Source organism: Heptranchias perlo, chromosome 43 (genome assembly GCF_035084215.1).
Source record: "Heptranchias perlo isolate sHepPer1 chromosome 43, sHepPer1.hap1, whole genome shotgun sequence".
Taxonomy (NCBI): domain Eukaryota; kingdom Metazoa; phylum Chordata; class Chondrichthyes; order Hexanchiformes; family Hexanchidae; genus Heptranchias; species Heptranchias perlo.
This window is the reverse complement of record NC_090367.1, coordinates 7,539,730-7,563,696: the sequence shown is the minus strand read 5'-3', so window position 1 is coordinate 7,563,696 and position 23,967 is coordinate 7,539,730. Positions and strand designations below refer to the sequence as shown.

At 46.1% G+C, this 23,967-nt stretch overlaps 1 protein-coding gene across 18 annotated transcripts in view; it reads right to left on the bottom strand.

Annotated features, from left to right (window-relative positions):
* The window catches only part of LOC137306476 (neurexin-2-like), a 1,403,359-nt gene that overhangs the window by 96,571 nt on the left and 1,282,821 nt on the right, over positions 1 to 23,967 (bottom strand). For 14 of the 18 annotated variants that reach the window (XM_067975720.1, XM_067975727.1, XM_067975722.1 and 11 more), the window contains one exon: positions 10,031 to 10,109. In XM_067975720.1, coding sequence (XP_067831821.1) covers positions 10,031 to 10,109 — 79 coding nt within the window. Of the gene's footprint in view, positions 1 to 10,021; positions 10,110 to 19,478; positions 19,498 to 23,967 lie in introns of all 18 variants that reach the window. The other 4 variants (XM_067975728.1, XM_067975726.1, XM_067975734.1 and 1 more) reach the window with 3 other exon arrangements.

Below are 23,967 nucleotides of genomic sequence, written 5' to 3'. Positions count from 1 at the left end.
ATGATATAATACGGGGGAGTCGGTACTGTGTGTATTATATAATATGGGGGCATCGGTACTGTGTATATTGTATAATGCAGGGGGAGTCGGTACTGTGTGTATTATATAATACGGGGGAGTTGATACTGTGTGTATTATATAATATGGGGGAGTCGATACTGTGTGTATTATATAATACAGGGGAGTCGGTACTGTGTGTATTATATAATACGGGGGAGTCGGTACTGTGTGTATTATAGAATACAGGGGAGTCGGTACTGTGTGTATTATATAATACGGGGGAGTCGGTACTGTGTGTATTATAGAATACAGGGGAGTCGGTACTGTGTGTATTATATAATACGGGGGAGTCGGTACTGTGTGTATTATAGAATACAGGGGAGTCGATACTGTGTGTATTATAGAATACAGGGGAGTCGGTACTGTGTGTATTATAGAATACAGGGGAGTCGATACTGTGTGTATTATATAATACGGGGGAGTCGGTACTGTGTGTATTATATAATATGGGGGCATCGGTACTGTGTGTATTATATAATACAGGGGAGTCGGTACTGAGTGTATTATAGAATACAGGGGAGTCGGTACTGTGTGTATTATAGAATACAGGGGAGTCGGTACTGTGTGTATTATAGAATACAGGGGAGTCGGTACTGTGTGTATTATAGAATACAGGGGAGTCGGTACTGTGTGTATTATAGAATACAGGGGAGTCGGTACTGTGTGTATTATAGAATACAGGGGAGTTGGTACTGTGTGTATATGATATGGGGGAGTCGGTCATGTGTGTATTATAGAATACAGGGGAGTCGGTACTGTGTGTATTATATAATACAGGGGAGTCGGTACTGTGTGTATTATAGAATACAGGGCAGTCGGTACTGTGTGTATTATATAATATGGGGGAGTCGGTACTGTGTGTATTATAGAATACAGGGGAGTCGGTACTGTGTGTATTATATAATACAGGGGAGTCGGTACTGTGTGTATTATATAATACAGGGGAGTCGGTACTGTGTGTATTATAGAATACAGGGCAGTCGGTACTGTGTGTATTATATAATATGGGGGAGTCGGTACTGTGTGTATTATAGAATACAGGGGAGTCGATACTGTGTGTATTATATAATACAGGGGAGTCGGTACTGTGTGTATTATATAATATGTTGGAGTCGGTACTGTGTGTATTATAGAATACAGGGGAGTCGGTACTGTGTGTATTATAGAATACAGGGGAGTCGGTACTGTGTGTATTATATAATACGGGGGAGTCGGTACTGTGTGTATTATAGAATACGGGGGAGTCGGTACTGTGTGTATTATCGAATACAGGGGAGTCGGTACTGTGTGTATTATATAATATGGGGGAGTCGGTACTGTGTGTATTATAGAATACAGGGGAGTCGGTACTGTGTGTATTATATAATACAGGGGAGTCGGTACTGTGTGTATTATATAATATGGGGGAGTCGGTACTGTGTGTATTATATAATATGGGGGAGTCGGTACTGTGTGTATTATAGAATACAGGGGAGTCGGTACTGTGTGTATTATAGAATACAGGGGAGTCGGTACTGTGTGTATTGTATAATTTGGGGGAGTCGATACTGTGTGTATTATATAATACAGGGGAGTCGGTACTGTGTGTATTATATAATACAGGGGAGTCGGTACTGTGTGTATTATATAATATGGGGGAGTCGGTACTGTGTGTATTATAGAATACAGGGGAGTCGGTACTGTGTGTATTATAGAATACAGGGGAGTCGGTACTGTGTGTATTGTATAATTTGGGGGAGTCGATACTGTGTGTATTATATAATACAGGGGAGTCGGTACTGTGTGTATTATATAATACAGGGGAGTCGGTACTGTGTGTATTATAGAATACAGGGGAGTCGGTACTGTGTGTATTATAGAATACAGGGGAGTCGGTACTGTGTGTATTATAGAATACAGGGGAGTCGGTACTGTGTGTATTATAGAATACAGGGGAGTCGGTACTGTGTGTATTATATAATACGGGGGAGTCGGTACTGTGTGTATTATAGAATACGGGGGAGTCGGTACTGTGTGTATTATCGAATACAGGGGAGTCGGTACTGTGTGTATTATATAATACAGGGGAGTCGGTACTGTGTGTATTATAGAATACAGGGGAGTCGGTACTGTGTGTATTATATAATACGGGGGAGTCGGTACTGTGTGTATTATAGAATACGGGGGAGTCGGTACTGTGTGTATTATCGAATACAGGGGAGTCGGTACTGTGTGTATTATATAATACAGGGGAGTCGGTACTGTGTGTATTATATAATACAGGGGGAGTCGGTACTGTGTGTATTATATAATATGGGGGAGTCGATACTGTGTGTATTATATAATACAGAGGAGTCGGTACTGTGTGTATTATAGAATACAGGGGAAGTCGGTACTGTGTGTATTATATAATACAGGGGAGTCGGTACTGTGTGTATTATATAATACGGGGGAGTCGGTACTGTGTGTATTATAGAATACAGGGGAGTCGATACTGTGTGTATTATAGAATACAGGGGAGTCGGTACTGTGTGTATTATAGAATACAGGGGAGTCGATACTGTGTGTATTATATAATACGGGGGAGTCGGTACTGTGTGTATTATATAATATGGGGGCATCGGTACTGTGTGTATTATATAATACAGGGGAGTCGGTACTGAGTGTATTATAGAATACAGGGGAGTCGGTACTGTGTGTATTATAGAATACAGGGGAGTCGGTACTGTGTGTATTATAGAATACAGGGGAGTCGGTACTGTGTGTATTATAGAATACAGGGGAGTCGGTACTGTGTGTATTATAGAATACAGGGGAGTCGGTACTGTGTGTATTATAGAATACAGGGGAGTTGGTACTGTGTGTATATGATATGGGGGAGTCGGTCATGTGTGTATTATAGAATACAGGGGAGTCGGTACTGTGTGTATTATATAATACAGGGGAGTCGGTACTGTGTGTATTATATAATACAGGGGAGTCGGTACTGTGTGTATTATATAATACAGGGGAGTCGATACTGTGTGTATTATAGAATACAGGAGAGTCGGTACTGTGTGTATTATAGAATACAGGGGAGTCGGTACTGTGTGTATTATATAATACAGGGGAGTCGATACTGTATATTATAGAATACAGGGGAGTCGGTACTGTGTGTATTATAGAATACAGGGCAGTCGGTACTGTGTGTATTATATAATATGGGGGAGTCGGTACTGTGTGTATTATAGAATACAGGGGAGTCGGTACTGTGTGTATTATATAATATGGGGGAGTCGGTACTGTGTGTATTATAGAATACAGGGGAGTCGGTACTGTGTGTATTATATAATACAGGGGAGTCGGTACTGTGTGTATTATATAATACAGGGGAGTCGGTACTGTGTGTATTATAGAATACAGGGCAGTCGGTACTGTGTGTATTATATAATATGGGGGAGTCGGTACTGTGTGTATTATAGAATACAGGGGAGTCGATACTGTGTGTATTATATAATACAGGGGAGTCGGTACTGTGTGTATTATATAATATGGGGGAGTCGGTACTGTGTGTATTATAGAATACAGGGGAGTCGGTACTGTGTATTATAGAATACAGGGGAGTCGGTACTGTGTGTATTATATAATATGGGGGAGTCGGTACTGTGTGTATTATATAATACAGGGGAGTCGGTACTGTGTGTATTATATAATATGGGGGAGTCGGTACTGTGTGTATTATATAATACAGGGGAGTCGGTACTGTGTGTATTATAGAATACAGGGGAGTCGGTACTGTGTGTATTGTATAATTTGGGGGAGTCGATACTGTGTGTATTATATAATACAGGGGAGTCGGTACTGTGTGTATTATATAATACAGGGGAGTCGGTACTGTGTGTATTATAGAATACAGGGGAGTCGGTACTGTGTGTATTATAGAATACAGGGGAGTCGGTACTGTGTGTATTATAGAATACAGGGGAGTCGGTACTGTGTGTATTATAGAATACAGGGGAGTCGGTACTGTGTGTATTATATAATACGGGGGAGTCGGTACTGTGTGTATTATAGAATACGGGGGAGTCGGTACTGTGTGTATTATCGAATACAGGGGAGTCGGTACTGTGTGTATTATATAATACAGGGGAGTCGGTACTGTGTGTATTATATAATACAGGGGAGTCGGTACTGTGTGTATTATATAATACGGGGGAGTCGGTACTGTGTGTATTATAGAATACGGGGGAGTCGGTACTGTGTGTATTATCGAATACAGGGGAGTCGGTACTGTGTGTATTATATAATACAGGGGAGTCGATACTGTGTGTATTATAGAATACAGGGGAGTCGGTACTGTGTGTATTATAGAATACAGGGGAGTTGGTACTGTGTGTATTATATAATACAGGGGAGTCGGTACTGTGTGTATTATAGAATACAGGGGAGTGGGTACTGTGTGTATTATATAATACAGGGGAGTCGGTACTGTGTGTATTATATAATACAGGGGAGTCGGTACTGTGTGTATTATAGAATACAGGCGAGTCGGTACTGTGTGTATTATATAATACGGGGGAGTCGATACTGTGTGTATTATAGAATACAGGGGAGTCGGTACTGTGTGTATTATAGAATACAGGGGAGTCGATACTGTGTGTATGATATAATACGGGGGAGTCGGTACTGTGTGTATTATATAATATGGGGGCATCGGTACTGTGTATATTGTATAATGCAGGGGGAGTCGGTACTGTGTGTATTATATAATACGGGGGAGTTGATACTGTGTGTATTATATAATATGGGGGAGTCGATACTGTGTGTATTATATAATACGGGGGAGTCGGTACTGTGTGTATTATAGAATACAGGGGAGTCGATACTGTGTGTATTATAGAATACAGGGGAGTCGGTACTGTGTGTATTATAGAATACAGGGGAGTCGATACTGTGTGTATTATATAATACGGGGGAGTCGGTACTGTGTGTATTATATAATATGGGGGAGTCGATACTGTGTGTATTATATAATACGGGGGAGTCGGTACTGTGTGTATTATAGAATACAGGGGAGTCGATACTGTGTGTATTATAGAATGCAGGGGAGTCGGTACTGTGTGTATTATAGAATACAGGGGAGTCGATACTGTGTGTATTATATAATACGGGGGAGTCGGTACTGTGTGTATTATATAATATGGGGGCATCGGTACTGTGTGTATTATATAATACAGGGGAGTCGGTACTGAGTGTATTATAGAATACAGGGGAGTCGGTACTGTGTGTATTATAGAATACAGGGGAGTCGGTACTGTGTGTATTATAGAATACAGGGGAGTCGGTACTGTGTGTATTATAGAATACAGGGGAGTCGGTACTGTGTGTATTATAGAATACAGGGGAGTCGGTACTGTGTGTATTATAGAATACAGGGGAGTTGGTACTGTGTGTATATGATATGGGGGAGTCGGTCATGTGTGTATTATAGAATACAGGGGAGTCGGTACTGTGTGTATTATATAATACAGGGGAGTCGGTACTGTGTGTATTATAGAATACAGGGCAGTCGGTACTGTGTGTATTATATAATATGGGGGAGTCGGTACTGTGTGTATTATAGAATACAGGGGAGTCGGTACTGTGTGTATTATATAATATGGGGGAGTCGGTACTGTGTGTATTATATAATACAGGGGAGTCGGTACTGTGTGTATTATATAATACAGGGGAGTCGGTACTGTGTGTATTATATAATACAGGGGAGTCGGTACTGTGTGTATTATATAATACAGGGGAGTCGGTACTGTGTGTATTATAGAATACAGGGCAGTCGGTACTGTGTGTATTATATAATATGGGGGAGTCGGTACTGTGTGTATTATATAATACAGGGGAGTCGGTACTGTGTGTATTATATAATATGGGGGAGTCGGTACTGTGTGTATTATAGAATACAGGGGAGTCGGTACTGTGTGTATTATAGAATACAGGGGAGTCGGTACTGTGTGTATTGTATAATTTGGGGGAGTCGATACTGTGTGTATTATATAATACAGGGGAGTCGGTACTGTGTGTATTATATAATACAGGGGAGTCGGTACTGTGTGTATTATAGAATACAGGGGAGTCGGTACTGTGTGTATTATAGAATACAGGGGAGTCGGTACTGTGTGTATTATAGAATACAGGGGAGTCGGTACTGTGTGTATTATAGAATACAGGGGAGTCGGTACTGTGTGTATTATATAATACGGGGGAGTCGGTACTGTGTGTATTATATAATACGGGGGAGTCGATACTGTGTGTATTATAGAATACAGGGGAAGTCGGTACTGTGTGTATTATACAATATGGGGGAGTCGGTACTGTGTGTATTATATAATACAGGGGAGTCGGTACTGTGTGTATTATATAATACAGGGGAGTCGGTACTGTGTGTATTATATAATACGGGGGAGTCGGTACTGTGTGTATTATAGAATACAGGGGAGTCGGTACTGTGTGTATTATATAATACAGGGGAGTCGATACTGTGTGTATTATATAATACAGGGAAGTCGGTACTGTGTGTATTATAGAATACAGGTGAGTCGGTACTGTGTGTATTATATAATACAGGGGAGTCGGTACTGTGTGTATTATATAATACAGGGGAGTCGGTACTGTGTGTATTATATAATACAGGTGAGTCGGTATTGTGTGTATTATATAATACAGGGAAGTCGGTACTGTGTGTATTATATAATACGGGGGAGTCGGTACTGTGTGTATTATATAATACGGGGGAGTCGGTACTGTGTGTATTATATAATATGGGGGAGTCGATACTGTGTGTATTATATAATACAGGTGAGTCGGTACTATGTGTATTATATAATACAGGGAAGTCGGTACTGTGTGTATTATATAATACGGGGGAGTCGGTACTGTGTGTATTATATAATACAGGGAAGTCGGTACTGTGTGTATTATATAATATGGGGGAGTCGGTACTGTGTGTATTATAGAATACAGGTGAGTCGGTACTGTGTGTATTATAGAATACGGGGAGTCGGTACTTTGTGTATTATAGAATACAAACATTTACCTGAGGAAGGAGGAAGTCTCCGAAAGCTTGTGAATTTCAAATAAAATTGCTGGACTATAACTTGGTGTTGTAAAATTGTTTACTATTATAGAATACAGGTGAGTCGGTACTGTGTGCATTATAGAATACAGGGGAAGTCGGTACTGTGTGTATTATATCATACGGGTAGTCGGTGTTGTGTATATGAAATCGTATGGGGAGTCGGTGCTGTGTGTATTAAGTAATACAGGGAGTCAAAACTGTGTATATTTTATAATACGGGGAGTCGATACTGTGTATATTTTATAATACGGGGATTCGATACTGTGTATATTTTATAGTACGTGGAGTCGATACTGTGTGTATTTTATAATACGGGGAGTCGATACTGTGTATATTTTATAATACGGGGAGTCGATACTGTGTATATTTTATAATACGGGGAGTCGATACTTTGTATATTTTATAATACGGGGAGTCGATACTGTGTATATTATATAATACGGGGGAGTCGATACTGTGTATATTTTATAATACGGGGAGTCGATACTGTGTATATTTTATATTACGGGGAGTCGATACTCTGTATATTTTATAATATAGGGAGTCGATACTGTGTATATTTTATAATACGGGGAGTCGATACTGTGTGTATTTTATAACACGGGGGAGTCGATACTGTGTATATTTTATAATACGGGGGAGTCGATACTGTGTATATTTTATAATACGGGGAGTCGATACTGTGTATATTTTATAATACGGGGGAGTCGATACTGTATAAATTTTATAATACGGGGAGTCGATACTGTGTATATTTTATAATACGGGGGAGTCGATACTGTGTATATTTTATAATACGGGGAGTCGATACTGTGTATATTTTATATTACGGGGAGTCGATACTCTGTATATTTTATAATATAGGGAGTCGATACTGTGTATATTTTATAATACGGGGAGTCGATACTGTGTGTATTTTATAACACGGGGGAGTCGATATTCTGTATATTTTATAATATAGGGAGTCGATACTGTGTATATTTTATAATACGGGGGAGTCGATACTGTGTATATTTTATAATATGGGGAGTCGATACTGTGTATATTTTATAATACGGGGGAGTCGATATTCTGTATATTTTATAATATGGGGAGTCGATACTGTGTATATTTTATAATACGGGGGAGTCGATACTGTGTATATTTTATTACACAGGGGAGTCGATACTGTGTATATTTTATAATACGGGGAGTCGATACTGTGTATATTTTATAACACGGGGGAGTCGATACTGTGCATATTTTATAATACGGCGAGTCGATTCTGTGTATATCTTATAATACGGGGAGTCAATACTGTGTATATTTTATAATACGGGGAGTCGATAATGTGTATATTTTATAGTACGGGGGAGTCGATACTTTGTATATTTTATAGTACAGGGAGTCGATACTGTGTATATTTTATAATACGGGGAGTCGATTCTGTTTATATTTTATAATACGGGGAGTCGATACTGTGTATATTTTATAATACGGGGGAGTCAATACTGTGTATATTTTATAATACGGGGAGTCGATACTGTGTATATTTTATAATACGGGGAGTCGATTCTGTTTATATTTTATAATACGGGGAGTCGATACTGTGTATATTTTATAACACGGGGAGTCGATAATGTGTATATTTTATAACACGGGCGAGTCGATAATGTGTATATTTTATAATACGGGGAGTCGATAATGTGAATATTTTATAATACGGGGGAGTCGATAATGTGTATATTTTATAATACAGGGAGTCGATACTGTGTATATTTTATAATACGGGGGAGTCGATACTGTGTGTATTTTATAGTACAGGGAGTCGATACTGTGTATATTTTATAGTACGGGGAGTCGATACTGTGTATATTTTATAATACAGGGAGTCGATACTGTGTATATTTTATAATACGGGGGAGTCGATACTGTGTGTATTTTATAGTACAGGGAGTCGATACTGTGTATATTTTATAATGCGGGGAGTCGATACTGTGTGTATTTTATAATACGGGGAGTCGATACTGTGTATATTTTATAATACGGGAGAGTCGATACTGTGTATATTTTATAATACGGGGGAGTCGATACTGTGTATATTTTATAATACGGGGAGTCGATACTGTGTATATTCTATAATACGGGGAGTCGATACTGTGTATATTTTATAACACGGGGAGTCGATACTGTGTATATTTTATAATACGGGGAGTCGATACTGTGTGTATTTTATAGTACGGGGAGTCGATACTGTGTGTATTTTATAATACGGGGAGTCGATACTGTGTATATTTTATGATACGGAGAGTCGATACTGTGTATATTTTATCGTACGGGGAGTCGATACTGTGTATATTTTATAGTACGGGGAGTCGATACTGTGTATATTTTATAATACGGGGAGTCGATACTGTGTATATTTTATGATACGGAGAGTCGATACTGTGTATATTTTATAGTACGGGGAGTCGATACTGTGTATATTTCATAGTATGGGGAGTCGATACTGTGTATATTTTATAATACTGAATACCCTGCAATCAGGCAGAAACCCTGGCTAATTTTCCCCTTGCTCCCACCTTAATTTCGATGAGCTAACTCAGCACAGATTGGGGGACCTTCACTCAGTTGCAGGCGCTTCCTAACAGGGGGAGGGGTTGGTGTGGAGAGCTCATCGGGGGTCTGGGTGAGGCACAAGGAATGGCTGTTCATTCATCCAACCCTCGGATCGAATGCTTCTTAGTCCTGCCCTGCCTGTGAAGAGGGTTGGCCAGGGCGATGGGAGGGACGAAGCTCCCGCTCATCTACCGTAGCAGATCGCTGCTGCGTAACCAAACACAAAAAAAAAAATCAAATCAAATCCAGTCAAACGGGAGTGGCCAGTGTTACTGTACTCACCCGTGCTGGGCTCGCACTCTTCCAAATCTTCATCGTCACTCGGACATTCTGCGGAGGCCACCAGAATATCATCTGTGTTCTGTAAAAGGGAAAATAAAACATGTTGAGGCTTTGGAGAGAATAATCTTGTTGGCTCTCTCTTCCCATGCTCCCGACTCTCTGCGCCCCACGAGTTATTCTTACGGTGCATTTGTGCGTCCTACCCGTTGTTTCTCCTGCCTCATCGTATTGTCTCCCATTTCTAACTCATTCTTTCCCAAGGATGTATGGACGTCCTCCTCTCCCACAGTCTTCCCTTCCCCCTGTAACCTTCTGGCTTTTAAAAGCCAAGTGGAGAGACACCATCTCTTGACTCAGCTTGCCTTGCCCCGCTCCTGTTCTCAGCCTTGCATTGTGGGCTTGGACCCTTCAGAACATAAGGACATAAGAAACAGGAGCAGGAGTCGGCCACACGGCCCCTCGAGCCTGCTCCGCCGTTCAATCACATCACGGCTGATCTTCGACCTCAGCTCCACTTTCCCGCCCGATCCCCATATCCCTTGATTCCCCGAGAGTCCAAAAATCTATCCATCTCAGCCTTGAATATACTCGACGACTCAGCATCCACAGCCCTCTGGGGTCGGGAGGTCAACTGGGCTTTCCACCAAGAAATGGACAACCGCCAGACAGGCTGTGAGGATGAGCCCAGTGGTACTGTTATTTGATGCAGTGCTCGTGTTACGACTGAATGAAACTGATGGGCAGTAAAAGACCAGATGGTCCATCAAGCCTGCCCCGTACACCATGACGGCTGCAGCGTCATGACTGAACTCTTCTTGTCTGCTGAGTGTATGTGTGAGAGGAAGCTCCTGATAATGGTCCTGACGAGTGCGTTACCCAATGTGGCAGCGAGCCACGAAGACGATGAAGGTCCGCGCTGAGGTCGCCAAGCTCGGCAGCGAGGTATCACGGCGGGGCCTCAGCGCCCCTGGGCTAGGGAAATACCAGCCTGAACTCCTGCTCCTGCTAGCTGCTGGAAAGTGGAGGCACGCGTGGACGTTGGCTGTGGCAGGATCGGGTTATACTATGATGCTGCACTCCCTGCCCATCAGGCCCTTGAGGCTCCTATTGAAAGAGCGGCCACTTGGAGGGGTGGTCAGTGCCTGTGTGACTCGAGACCATTTTCGGAACAGGAGGAGGCCATTCAGCCCCTCGTGCCTGTTCCGCCATTTAATTAGATTACGGCTGATCTGTATCTTAACTCCATCTTGGTTCTGTATCCCTTAGGGTTACCTCACAAAAATCTATCCATCTCACTTTTGAAATTGTCTCTTGACCCCCCCGGTCTCAAGAGCATTTTTGGGGGAGAGAGTTCCAGATTCCCACTCCCCTTTGTGTGAAGAAGTGCTTCCTGACATCACCCCTGAACGGCCTGGCTCTAATTTTAAGGTTAGGCCCCCTTGTTCTGGACTCCCCCCACCAGAGGAAATAGTTTCTCTCTATCTACCCTATCAAATCCTTTAATCGTTTTAAACACCTCGATTAGATCACCCCTTAATCTTCTACACTCGAGGGAATACAAGCCTCGTCTCTGCAACCTGTCCTCGTAATTTAACCCTTTTAGCCCCGGTATCATTCTGGTGAATCTGCGCTGCACCCCCTCCAAGGCCGATATATCCTTCCTGTGGGGACGGTGCCCAGAACTGAACGCAGTATCTCCAGATGGGGTCTGGCCAGAGCTCTGTTCAGCTGTAATATAACTTCCACCCCCTTGTATTCCATCTTGAGGGGTGGAACTACAGAGGACTGGAAAGAAGACTATTCTTTAAAATGGCTGCTGCTCGCCAATCACTGACAGAGAGGGTTAAGGACTTCAGCAGCGTGCGATTACGACTTGTCTTCCTGTAAGCTGCTTCACTGATTGCCTGTGCAGAGGGTTCCCAATTACAGCGCTCTGCTGCATGTCCCAAGCCAGCAGGCGTCCTTCATACTGATGTCGGCACAATTTATTGCTCACAGTCAGCATCCTCTGGGGTTCCGTGCTTTTCTGGGCTGGCGTTCCCCCTCGGGACGCTGCAGCTGCCTGGGAGCCCTGCGTCTTCAAGCGTTGGCTCGTTTGCTTCCTCGCCCGATCGTTTCCCCACTTGCCGCTGGCACTTGGCAGCGCAGCCTCGGCCAAGCACCCTGCCCAATGTGGTCGTTCACTCCGGAGAAGAGTCGGAATGCCTCACCGATAAAGAACGGGGGCACGACCCTGCCCCCACCCCCACCTCACCCGAGTTCCTCAAACACCACTGACTCTTTGTGCCCTCCTGATTGATTTTAAGATCTTTGTCTTGCAGAGAATTTACAGCACAGAAACAGGCCATTTGGCCCAACTGGTCTATGCCGGCGTTTCCTCCCACCCTAATTCATCTCACCCTATCATCATATCCATCTATTCCTTTCCCCCAGGGTCCTCTCACCCTCCCTCCCCAGGACCGGTATCACTGACCGTGACCAGGGTCCTCTCACCCTCCCTCCCCAGGACCGGTATCACTGACCGTGACCAGGGTCCTCTCACTCTCCCTCCCCAGGACTGGTATCACTGACCGTGACCAGGGTCCTCTCACCCTCCCTCCCCAGGGCTGGTATCACTGACCGTGACCAGGGTCCTCTCACTCTCCCTCCCCAGGACCGGTATCACTGACCGTGACCAGGGTCCTCTCACTCTCCCTCCCCAGGACCGGTATCACTGACCGTGACCAGGGTCCTCCCACCCTCCCTCCCCAGGACTGGTATCACTGACCGTGACCAGGGTCCTCTCACTCTCCCTCCCCAGGACTGGTATCACTGACCGTGACCAGGGTCCCCTCACCCTCCCTCCCCAGGACTGGTATCACTGACCGTGACCAGGGTCCTCCCACCCTCCCTCCCCAGGACTGGTATCACTGACCGTGACCGGGGTCCTCTCACTCTCCCTCCCCAGGACCGGTATCACTGACCGTGACCAGGGTCCTCTCACCCCCCCTCCCCAGGACTGGTATCACTGACCGTGACCAGGGTCCTCCCACCCTCCCTCCCCAGGACTGGTATCACTGACCGTGACCAGGGTCCTCCCACCCTCCCTCCCCAGGACTGGTATCACTGACCGTGACCAGGGTCCTCTCACCCTCCCTCCCCATGACTGGTATCACTGACCGTGACCAGGGTCCTCTCACCCTCCCTCCCCAGGACTGGTATCACTGACCGTGACCAGGGTCCTCTCACCCTCCCTCCCCAGGACTGGTATCACTGACCGTGACCAGGGTCCTCTCACCCCCCCTCCCCAGGACTGGTATCACTGACCGTGACCAGGGTCCTCTCACCCTCCCTCCCCAGGACTGGTATCACTGACCGTGACCAGGGTCCTCTCACTCTCCCTCCCCAGGACCGTATCACTGACCGTGACCAGGGTCCTCCCACCCTCCCTCCCCAGGACTGGTATCACTGACCATGACCAGGGTCCTCTCACCCTCCCTCCCCAGGACCGGTATCACTGACCGTGACCAGGGTCCTCTCACCCTCCCTCCCCAGGACTGGTATCACTGACCGTGACCAGGGTCCTCTCACTCTCCCTCCCCAGGACTGGTATCACTGACCGTGACCGGGGTCCTCTCACTCTCCCTCCCCAGGACTGGTATCACTGACCGTGACCAGGGTCCCCTCACCCTCCCTCCCCAGGACTGGTATCACTGACCGTGACCAGGGTCCTCTCACTCTCCCTCCCCAGGACTGGTATCACTGACCGTGACCAGGGTCCCCTCACCCTCCCTCCCCAGGACTGGTATCACTGACCGTGACCGGGGTCCTCTCACCCTCCCTCCCCAGGACTGGTATCACTGACCGTGACCGGGGTCCTCTCACCCTCCCTCCCCAGGACTGGTATCACTGACCGTGACCAGGGTCCTTGCTCCTCCTTATCACCGGCTAAAATTCCCCCTGGGAATAGCGCCAGGATTGATATCAGGCATCAAATCACAGGGTTTCCTTTAGGAATGACATTGGTTGTCAGAATGAAGGCGTCCAAGGTATGGCATCATTTATCATGACCAGGATACCCCCTGAGCAATACCATCGAAGGCCACGACAGCAGGGATTGTCCATGGTATCCAGGTCTCGGTCGGTAAATGCCCTGCCCTGTGTGTCACAGAACTATGAGATCAGGAGGATTCCAGTACCCTGCTCTACACTGAGTCAGCCCATCTCAGTCTGGGTGGCGGTGAGGCTCCTATCTGATTGCTGTCCAGTCACCACTGCACGGAGGTGTCCACCTGCGGACACCTGCTGAGGATAGGGTGAGTCGAGGCTGCGATACTGGCACGGTAGCGTAACCCGCCAGCGCCCACGTGAAGAACGGGAGGAACCGGAGGGTGTCCGGTATGCTTGAAACAATAACCCAAAGAGAGGAGAGAAGAGGAGCAGCTGGAGTTCAATGTGGGCAAGTGTGGGCCTGACAAAGGCAGATCAGAGTATTTTCTAACTGGCGAGAAGCCAGGAACTGTGGATGAGCGGAGAGATTTAGGGGTCCAAGTACAGAAACCACTAAAAGCCAGTGGACAGGTACAAGAAATAATTAAAAAGGCTATTGGAATGTTGGCCTTTATCTCGAGGGCTGGAATACAAAGGGGAGGAAGTTATATTACAGCTGGACAGAGCTCTGGTTAGACCCCCATCTGGAGATACTGCGTCCAGTTCTGGGCACCGTCCCCTCAGGAAGGATATATTGGTCTTGGAGGGGATGTAGTGCCGATTCACCAGAATGATACTGGGGTCTAAAAGGGTTAAATTATGAGGACAGGTTGCAGAGACTCGGCTTGTATTCCCTCGAGTGTAGAAGATTAAGGGGTGATCTAATCGAGGTGTTTAAGATGATTAAAGGATTTGATAGGGTAGATAGAGAGAAACTATTTCCTCTGGTGGGGGAGAGTCCAGAACAAGGGGGCCTAACCTTAAAATTAGAGCCAGGCCGTTCAGGGGTGATGTCAGGAAGCACTTCCTCACACAAAGGGGAGTGGGAATCTGGAACTCTCTCCCCCCAAAAAGCTGTTGAGGCTGGGGGTCAACTGAAAATTTCAAAACTGAGATTGATGGATTTTTGTTAGGTGAGGGGATTAAGGGTTACAGAACCAAGGCGGGTAGATGGAGTTAGGATATAGTTAAGCAATGATCTTTGATGAAGTATCAGAGAGGGTTGATGAAGGTAGTGCAGTAGATGTTGTATATATGGACTTTCAAAAGGCATTTAATAAAGCACCACATAACAGACATTCAGATAATACGAGCACATGGTATTAAAGGGATGGTGGTAACTTGGGTATGTAACTGGCTGAGGGATAGGAGGCAGAGAGTAGTGGTGAACAGATGTTTTTCTGACTGGAAAGAAGTATGCAGTGGGGTCCCCCAGGGGTCGCTATTAGGACCATTGCTTTTCTTGTTATATATAAATTACCTGGACTTGGGTATAGGGAGTACAATTTCGAAGTTTGCGAATGATATAAAACTTGGCAACGTGGTAAATAGTGAGGAGGATAGTAGCGGACTTCAGGAGGACATAGTCAGACTGGTGAAATGGGCAGACACATGGCGGGTGTAATTTAATGTGGATAAGTGTGTAGTGATGCACTTTGGGAGGAACAATATGGAGAAGCCGTATAATCCAAACTGTACTATTTTGAGGAGGTGGTCAGAGCAGAGGGACCTGAGGGTGGAGATTCACAAATCTTTGAAGGTAGCAGGTCAAGTTGATAAGGTGGTTAAGAAAGCATCTGGGATACTGGCTTTGTAAATAGGGGCACTGAATACAAAAACAAGGAAGTTATGCTGAACCTTTATAAATCACTGGTTAGGTCTCAGCTGGAGTATTGTGCACAATTCTGGGCACCACACTTTAGGGAAGGATGTCAAGGCCTTGGAGAGGGTGCAGAGGAGATTTACTAGAATGGTACCAGGGATGAGGGACTTCAGTTATGTGGAGAGACTGGAGAAATGGGATTGTTCTCCTTAGAGCAGAGAAGGTTAAGGGGGGGATTTAATAGAGACGTTCAAAATCATGAGGGTAAATAAGGAGAAACTGTTTCCAGTGGCAGGAGGGTCGGTGACCAGAGGACACAGATTTAAGGTAATTGGCAAAAGAACCAGAGGTGAGATGAGGAGGATTTTTTTTACGCAGCGAGTTGTGATGATCTGGAATGCGCTGCCTGAAAGGGCGGTGGAAGCAGATTCAATCATAACTTTCAAAAGACAATTGGACATGTACTTGAAGAGGACTGATTTGCAGGGTTACGGGGAAAAAGCTGGGGTGTGGGACTAATTGGGCAGCTCTTTCAAAGAGACGGCACAGGCACGATGAGCTGAATGGCCTCCTTCTGTGCTGTAAAAGTCTATGCTCTAATTGAATGGCGGAACAGGCTCGAGGGGCTAAATGGCCTCCTTCTGTTCCTATGTTCCTGTAAAATTCAGGTACATCTTGTCCTGCCAGACTCTGGCTCTGTGCCCATTACTGGTCGTGTCTTGCTCATCGTGCCCGCAAGCTGAGATGATTATGCGCCTTTTGTGTTTCTCTGCTGTATCTTGTATTCTGCAGCCGCGATGCAGCAAATGTGCTGGAAGCAATAACACATCTCCTGAGACTGGCACAGTGCAACCATGAATTATGTAGCAAATTATTAAGAAACTTTTTAATCAAAAACAAAATCTGTATTCATAATTCTTGTTCCTTGTCGCTGGGAGCTGTGTGTATCACCAATAAAAAGCCTGTCTTCGACAGCTGATCCCTCTCTCACCTCTGGACTGTTCTCTCTATCCTTCACAACCCATCTCTTCTCTTTCCCCATCACGAGCCATCTCGTCCGTCTCTCTCTCTCTTTTTGTCGGGACTTCATACTGTCACGATTTTTGGTCACGTGTTTGCGTCAACATTGAAACTGCCTATGTAAACATTGACAATAGTGACCCCAGTTTCCTGTCACGACGTAGTGGCAGACTCTGACCAGTAGGTGACGCTGTGGCGACACTTTGAACATCTCTCCCTGAATTCTGTTCTTATCAAAGAAAAAAAGACAGACTTGCATTTATATAGCGCCTTTCACGACCTCAGGACGTCCCAAAGCGCTTTACAGCCAATAAAGTACTTTTTGAAGTGTTGTAATGTAGGAAACGCGGCAGTCCATTTGCACACAGCAAGATCCCACAAACAGCAATGAGATAAATGACCAGATCATCTGTTTTAATGATGTTGGTTGAGGGATAAATATTGACCCAGGACACCGGGAAGAACTGTTCTTCTTCCAATAATGGCCCTGGGATCTTTTACGCCCCCTGAGAGGGGCAGACGGGGGTCTCAGTTTAACGTCTCATTCGAAAGACGGTTTTGTATATAAAAGTAAAATCTGACGGACAACTACGAAGAGTGGGCGATTTACTGGTGGGGAGATGCAGTGTGTGATATGGTGCTGACATGTACAGGCCCTGGTTCAGTCCGTGCCAATTTGGCTCATCTCAGTTGGGGTTGGTGGTGTAGGCCTCACCTCCCACCTATCAGGACGGATAGTCACTGCGCAGGCTCGCGGGTGAATAGTAGGCTCTGGGGCGAGGTGGTGGAGGGCTGTGGCCTCCAAAGAAAGCCCTACCCAGGAGAGGAGGAAGGAGGGAAAAATTAGCCCACAGTAGGGTTGCCAACCCTCCAGAATTGGCCTGGAGTCTCCAGGAATTGAAGATTAATCTCCAGGACACTGGTGCGAGCAAAACTCAGGCGAACAATCATAGGGGCATTACAAAATGGTGTTTTTTTCCACTTTCTTTTAACATTTTTGCTTATTAGTTATAAAAATATTGGAGATGGGGGATAAAGGCTCTTTGACCGGGCGGGGTAGTTGGAGAATGGGAGGTCATGTGATGAAACCTCCAGGAATAAGTCCAACCAGAGTTGGCAACCCCATGTGAAAGGCCTGAATCAAATGACGGTTTGCGTTCCCTTGGGTATTGAAGATTAAGGGGTGATCTAATGGAGGTGTTTGAGGCAATTAAAGGATTTGATAGGGTGGATAGAGAGAAACTATTTCCCCTGGTGGGAGAGTCCAGAACAAGGGGGCTTAACCTTAAAATTAGAGCCAGGCCTTTCAGGGGTGATGTCAGGAAGCGTTTCTTCACACAAAGGGGAGTGGAAATCTGGAACTCTCTCCCCCAAAAAGCTGATGAGGCTGGGGGTCAATTGAAAATGTCAAAACTGAGGTTGAAAGATTTTTGTTGGGTGAGGGTAGAGAGGGTTACAGAACCAAGGCAGGTAGATGGAGTTAAGATACAGATCAGCCACCATCTAATTGAATGGCAGAGCAGGCTCGAGGGGCTGAATGGCCTCCTCCTGTTCCTAGTCACAGTTGAGGTGAGCTGACAGCTCTAATTCCCCACTGGGCTCCTCCGGAGAGCTGATACTGTAATTGCAGGCCCTGACAGGGTCTCTCGTGAGGGAGATGATGCTGCTGTCAGAGGGACCACCTCCTTGTTTGTCTGAAAGGTTTCGTGTGGAGCTGGTAACGAGATAACAGGCCGGCTCATTAGTGACATTGTGCGCTGCTTAAGAAACGCTCAATTCGACAAGAACCAGCTGTGACCTTTCCCCCCCGGACACGACTTTGACAGACAGATCGAACAGTTGAAATGGTCTGGTGCTCTGTTCCACCCCACTATGGTAGGAATTATGCAGCACGGGATTATTAAACTAATCGGCCCCATCGCACTTAAAGTGACAGGCCTGCTTAGGAGAGGGGAGCGTAGCTCGCGCAAGCTACTTGCTGCTTGGCTCAGTTGACATCACTCTCTCGCCCGCTGAGTCAGAAGGTCGTGGGTTCGAGCCCCGCTCCAGAGGCTCGAGCCCCATAATCCAGGCCGACACTCCCAGTGCCGGTACCGAGGGAGCGCCGCACTGTCGGAGGTGCCGTCTTTCGGACGAGACGTTAAACCGAGGCCCCGTCTGCCCCTCTCAGGTGGATGCAAAATATCCCACGATGTTATGTCGTAGAAGAGCAGGGGAGTTCTCCCCATGAGCTAGAGCTAGCCAATATTTATCCTTCAATCAACACCTAAAAACAAACAATCTGGTCATTATCACACTGCTGTTTGTGGGATCTTGCTGTGCGCAAATTGGCTGCCACGTTTTCTACATTACAACAGTGACCACACTTCAAAAAGTACTTTGGGACACCCTGAGGTCATGAAAGGCGCTATAAAAATGCAAGTCTTTCTTTTTTCTTTTCAACCTTCCTGCCGTAGCTAACCATCGGGAACAGACTAATTGCTGTTTGTGGGATCTTGCTGTGCGCAAAATGGCTGCTGGGTCGCAAACAATCTAAAAGGAACTGCCAGTATGTCAAGCACTTTGCGATATAAATGTAAATCTTTCAAAACCTCACCACTGGACAAAGTACGATTTTCAAATGATTCCTGAACTAACCTGAATGGCAATCACATTTCTCAAAGTCAGAATCTACAAGTGCGGCCTACATTCAAGTTAAAAATGTTTTTCTCCTGAGGAAGGCTCACGTTTGGGGTGCAAACCTCTGTAGAATTACAGAATGGGACCAGGGATGAGGGACTTCAGTTATGCGGAGAGACTGGAGAAGCTGGGATTGTTCTCCTTAGAGCAGAGAAGGTTAAGGGGAGATTTAATCGAGGTGTTCAAAATCATGAGGGGTTTTGATAGAGTGAATAAGGAGAAACTTTTTCCACTGGCAGGAGGGTCGGCAACCAGAGGACACAGATTTAAGATTACATAGAATTGCGTGGAATTTACAGCACAGAAACAGGCCATTCGGCCCAACTGGTCCATGCTCCACACGAGCCTCCTCCCTCCCTACTTCATCTCACCCTATCAGCATATCCTTCTATTCCTTTCTCCCTCATGTGTTTATCGAGCTTCCCCTTAAATGTATCTATTCTATTCCCCTCGACTGCTCCTTGCGGGAGTGAGTTCCACATTCTCACCACTCTCTGGGTAAAGACGTTTCTCCTGAATTTCTTAGTGATCATCTTATATATGAGCCCTAGTTGGCAAGAGAATTGGCAAAAGAACCAGGAGGGAGATGAGGAGAATTTTTTTTACGCAGCGAGTTGTGATGATCTGGAATGCGCTGCCTGAAAGGGCGGTGGAAGCAGATTCAATAATAACTTTCAAAAGGGAATTGGAGAAATACTTGAAAAGGGAAAAACATTTTTAGGGCTATGGGAAAGAGCAGGGGGGAGTGGGACTAATTGGAGAGCTCTTTCAAAGAGCCAGCACAGGTTTGATGGGCCGAATGGCCTTCTTCTGTGCTGTATGATTCCGTGATTCCCATGTGTCCCCGTACGGTAAGTTGACCAGGGTTTTGACTGGGATATTGAAGAGCTTTAGTTCTGAAACTCAAATGTTAGGAGGTTAGGCACATCCCACCCTATCTCCTCCGGCTCAGTTGCAAAATGCACTGCCCTTGCAGACCAGGTAAATCAGCAACAACAACCTGCATTTATATAGCGCCTTTAACATAGTAAAACATCCCAAGGCGCTTCACAGGAGCGATTATCAAACAAAATTTGACACCGAGCCACATAAGGAGATATTAGGACAGGTGACCAAAAGCTTGGTCAAAGAGGGAGGTTTTAAGGAGCGTCTTAAAGGAACAGAGAGAGAAGTAGAGAGGGTTAGGGAGGGAATTCCAGAGCTTAGGGCCCAGGCAGCTGAAGGCACGGCCGCCAATAGTGGGACGAAGAGAGTGGGAGGATGCGCAAGAGGCCAGAATTGGAGGAGCGCAGAGATCTCAGAGGGTTGTAGGGGCTGGAGGAGGTTACAGAGACAGGGAGGGGGCGAGGGCCATGGAGGGATTTGAAAACAAGGATGAGAGTTTTAAAATGGAGGCGTTCCCGGACCGGGAGCCAGTGTAGGTCAGCGAGCACAGGGGGGTGATGGGTGAACGTGACTTGGTGCGAGTTAGGATACGGGGGGGCAGCAGAGTTATGGATGAGCTGAAGTTCACGGAGGGTTGGGAGGTGGGAGGCCGGGCCAGGAGAGCACTGGATCCATCGCCAGATTGTGCTGTGTTATCCTTCCTCAGGGTGGGCGTGGGGTTCGAACGGGCCTGGGTTTCCCTGGAGTCGGGGAGGGGGCAGAATTAGCCAGGGTTCCTGCTCCTAATCACAAACTGGCAACTGCTGCTGGAAAGAGTGGGTGTCAGGCGGACTGAAAAAACGTCGGCTCAGGGCCACAGAGGCAATGTGAAATAAACGGATGCGAAATCAAGCCTGGTTTCAACTCTGCGCACTTCACTCGGATTGTTGGAACGCAGTGAGGCTCTGAACACTTAACACAGCACCCAGCAATTGCAAACAAGGAGTGATTTATACTGAGTGCGCTGCTCATTCACCGAGCAAGTCTCTGATTCAGCCTTATTGTTAACCTCCATCACAATACTCTCTGGGATTGCTGCACCAAGCCACACATTCAGTGCACCCATCATGCATTTTAAAAGGGATTTACAGCTAATTGAGGGTTCTTGTTGTCTGCCACAGGTTTCACATCACAGGGCTGGTGATGTGTCTCAATCTCCTCACTCAGTTTAAGCACCTTGCACAGACTGTTTCTGTTCTCGCCTGAATCTCCTCTCCCCGCGCCCACCCCCGCCATCACAATTGCTTGCCGCCCATTGGCGTCGAGGAGCTCCACCTCAGCCGGCCGAAGATGCCCATGGGAGGGTGCGTGCGGGCGGGCGGGCATTCCTCGTCTCCTGTGCCAACCAGACGGGTGCCGGTCGCTGGCGGTCAGGAGAGATGCCAGTCTCGAGCGTTCGTATTGCCACTGCTGCACTGCCACCTCTTCAACTGGGTATCTGATCCCAGACACTTGACTTTTACATCAAATTTTACAGCACAGAAACAGGCCATTCGGCCCATCTGGTCCATGCCGGTGTTTATGCTCCACACGAGTCTCCTCCCTCCCTACTTCATCTCACCCTATCAGCATATCCTTCTATTCCTTTCTCCCTCATGTGTTTATCTAGCTTTCTCTTAAATGTATCTATTCTATTCACCTCAACTACTCCTTGTGGGAGTGAGTTCCACATTCTCACCACTCTCTGGGGAAAGAAGTTTCTCCTGAGTTCCCTGTTGGATTTATTAGTGATTATATTTATGGCCCTTAGTTTTGGACCCCACAATTAGAAACATTTTCCACTATGTCTACCCTATCAAACCCTTTCATAATCTTAAAGATCTCTATCAGGGCACCCCTTAGCCTCCTCCCCAGCCTGTTCAGTCTTTCCTGATAGTTATACGAACATAAGAAATAGGAGCAGGAGTAGGCCATTCGGCCCCTCGAGCCTGCTCCGCCATTCGATCAGATCATGGCTGATCTTCGACCTCAACTCCACTTTCCCGCCCGATCCCCATATCCCTTGATTCACCTAGAGTCCAAAAATCTATCGATCTCAGCCTTGAATATACTCAACGACTGAGCATCCACAGCCCTCTGGGGTAGAGAATTCCAAAGATTCACAACCCTCTGAGTGAAGAAATTCCTCCTCATCTCAGTCCTAAATGGCCGACCCCTTATCCTGAGACTATGACCCCTAGTTCTAGACTCTCCAGCCTGGGGAAACAACCTCTCAGCATCTACCCTGTCAAGTCCCCTAAGAATTTTATACTTTTCAATGAGATCCCCTCTCATTCTTCTAAAATCCAGAGAGGGCCATGCCCGTTTTACTCAATCTCTCCTCATAGGACAACCCTCTCATCCCATGAATCAATCTAGTGAACCTTCGTTGCACCGCCTCTAAGGCAAGTATATCCTTCCTTAGGTAAGGAGACCAAAACTGTACACAGTATTTCAGGTGTGGTCTCACCAGAGCCCTGTACAATTGCAGCAAGACCTCCTTACTCTTGTACTCCAACCCCCTTGCAATAAAGGCCAACATGCCATTTGCCTTCCTAATTGCTTGCCGTACCTGTATGTTAACTTTCTGTGTTTCGTGTACAAGGACACCCAAATCCCTCTAAACACCAACATTTAATAGTTTCTCACCTTTTAAAAAATTCTGTTTTTCTATTCCTCCTACCAAAGTGAATAACCTCACATTTCCCCACATTATACTCCATCTGCCACCTTCTTGCCCACTCACTTAACCTGTCCATATCCCTTTGCAAACTCTGTGTGTCCTCCTCACAGCTTACTTTCCCACCTAGCTTTGCATCGTCAGCAAACTTGGATACATTACACTCGGTCCCTTCATCCAAGTCATTAATATAGATTGTAAATAGCTGAGGCCCAAGCACTGATCCTTGCGGCACCCCACTAGTTACAGCCTGCCGACCTGAAAATGACCCGTTTGTCCCTACTCTCTGTTTTCGGTCCGTTAACCAATCCTCTATCCATGCTAATATATTACCCCCAATCCCATGAGCCCTCAGTTATAACCTCTCGGTTCTGGTATCATCCTTGTTAATCTTGTTTGCGCCTTCTCCAGTGCCTCTATAACCTAAGTTTTAACCATCTGGTGATCCCCCTCACAACCAACCTACAAGTAGTTGAAGGTAGATAGGTGACTTACAATAGCTGCCGAGCTCCCGACACCTCCTGTTTAAAACTCTCATCCTCGAGTTGAAATCCCTCCATGGCTTCGCCCGCTCCCTATCTCTGTAACCTCCACCAACCCCTCCTCCGCAAACTCTTCACTCCTCTTTTGGCCTCTTGTGCGTCATGCCCTACCCCTTCGCCCCACTCTTGTGAGCCCTGCCTTCGACCACTTAGGTCTCTCCTTCTGGAAATCCCCTCCCGTAACCTCTCTCCGCCTCCCTCTCCTCCTTTAAGACCCTCCTTAAAGCCCACCTCTTCGACCGAGCTTTTGGTCACCTTATCTAATGTCAGCCGTGGCTCAGTGGGTAGTACTCGAGCCTCTGAGTCAGAAGGTCGTGGGTTC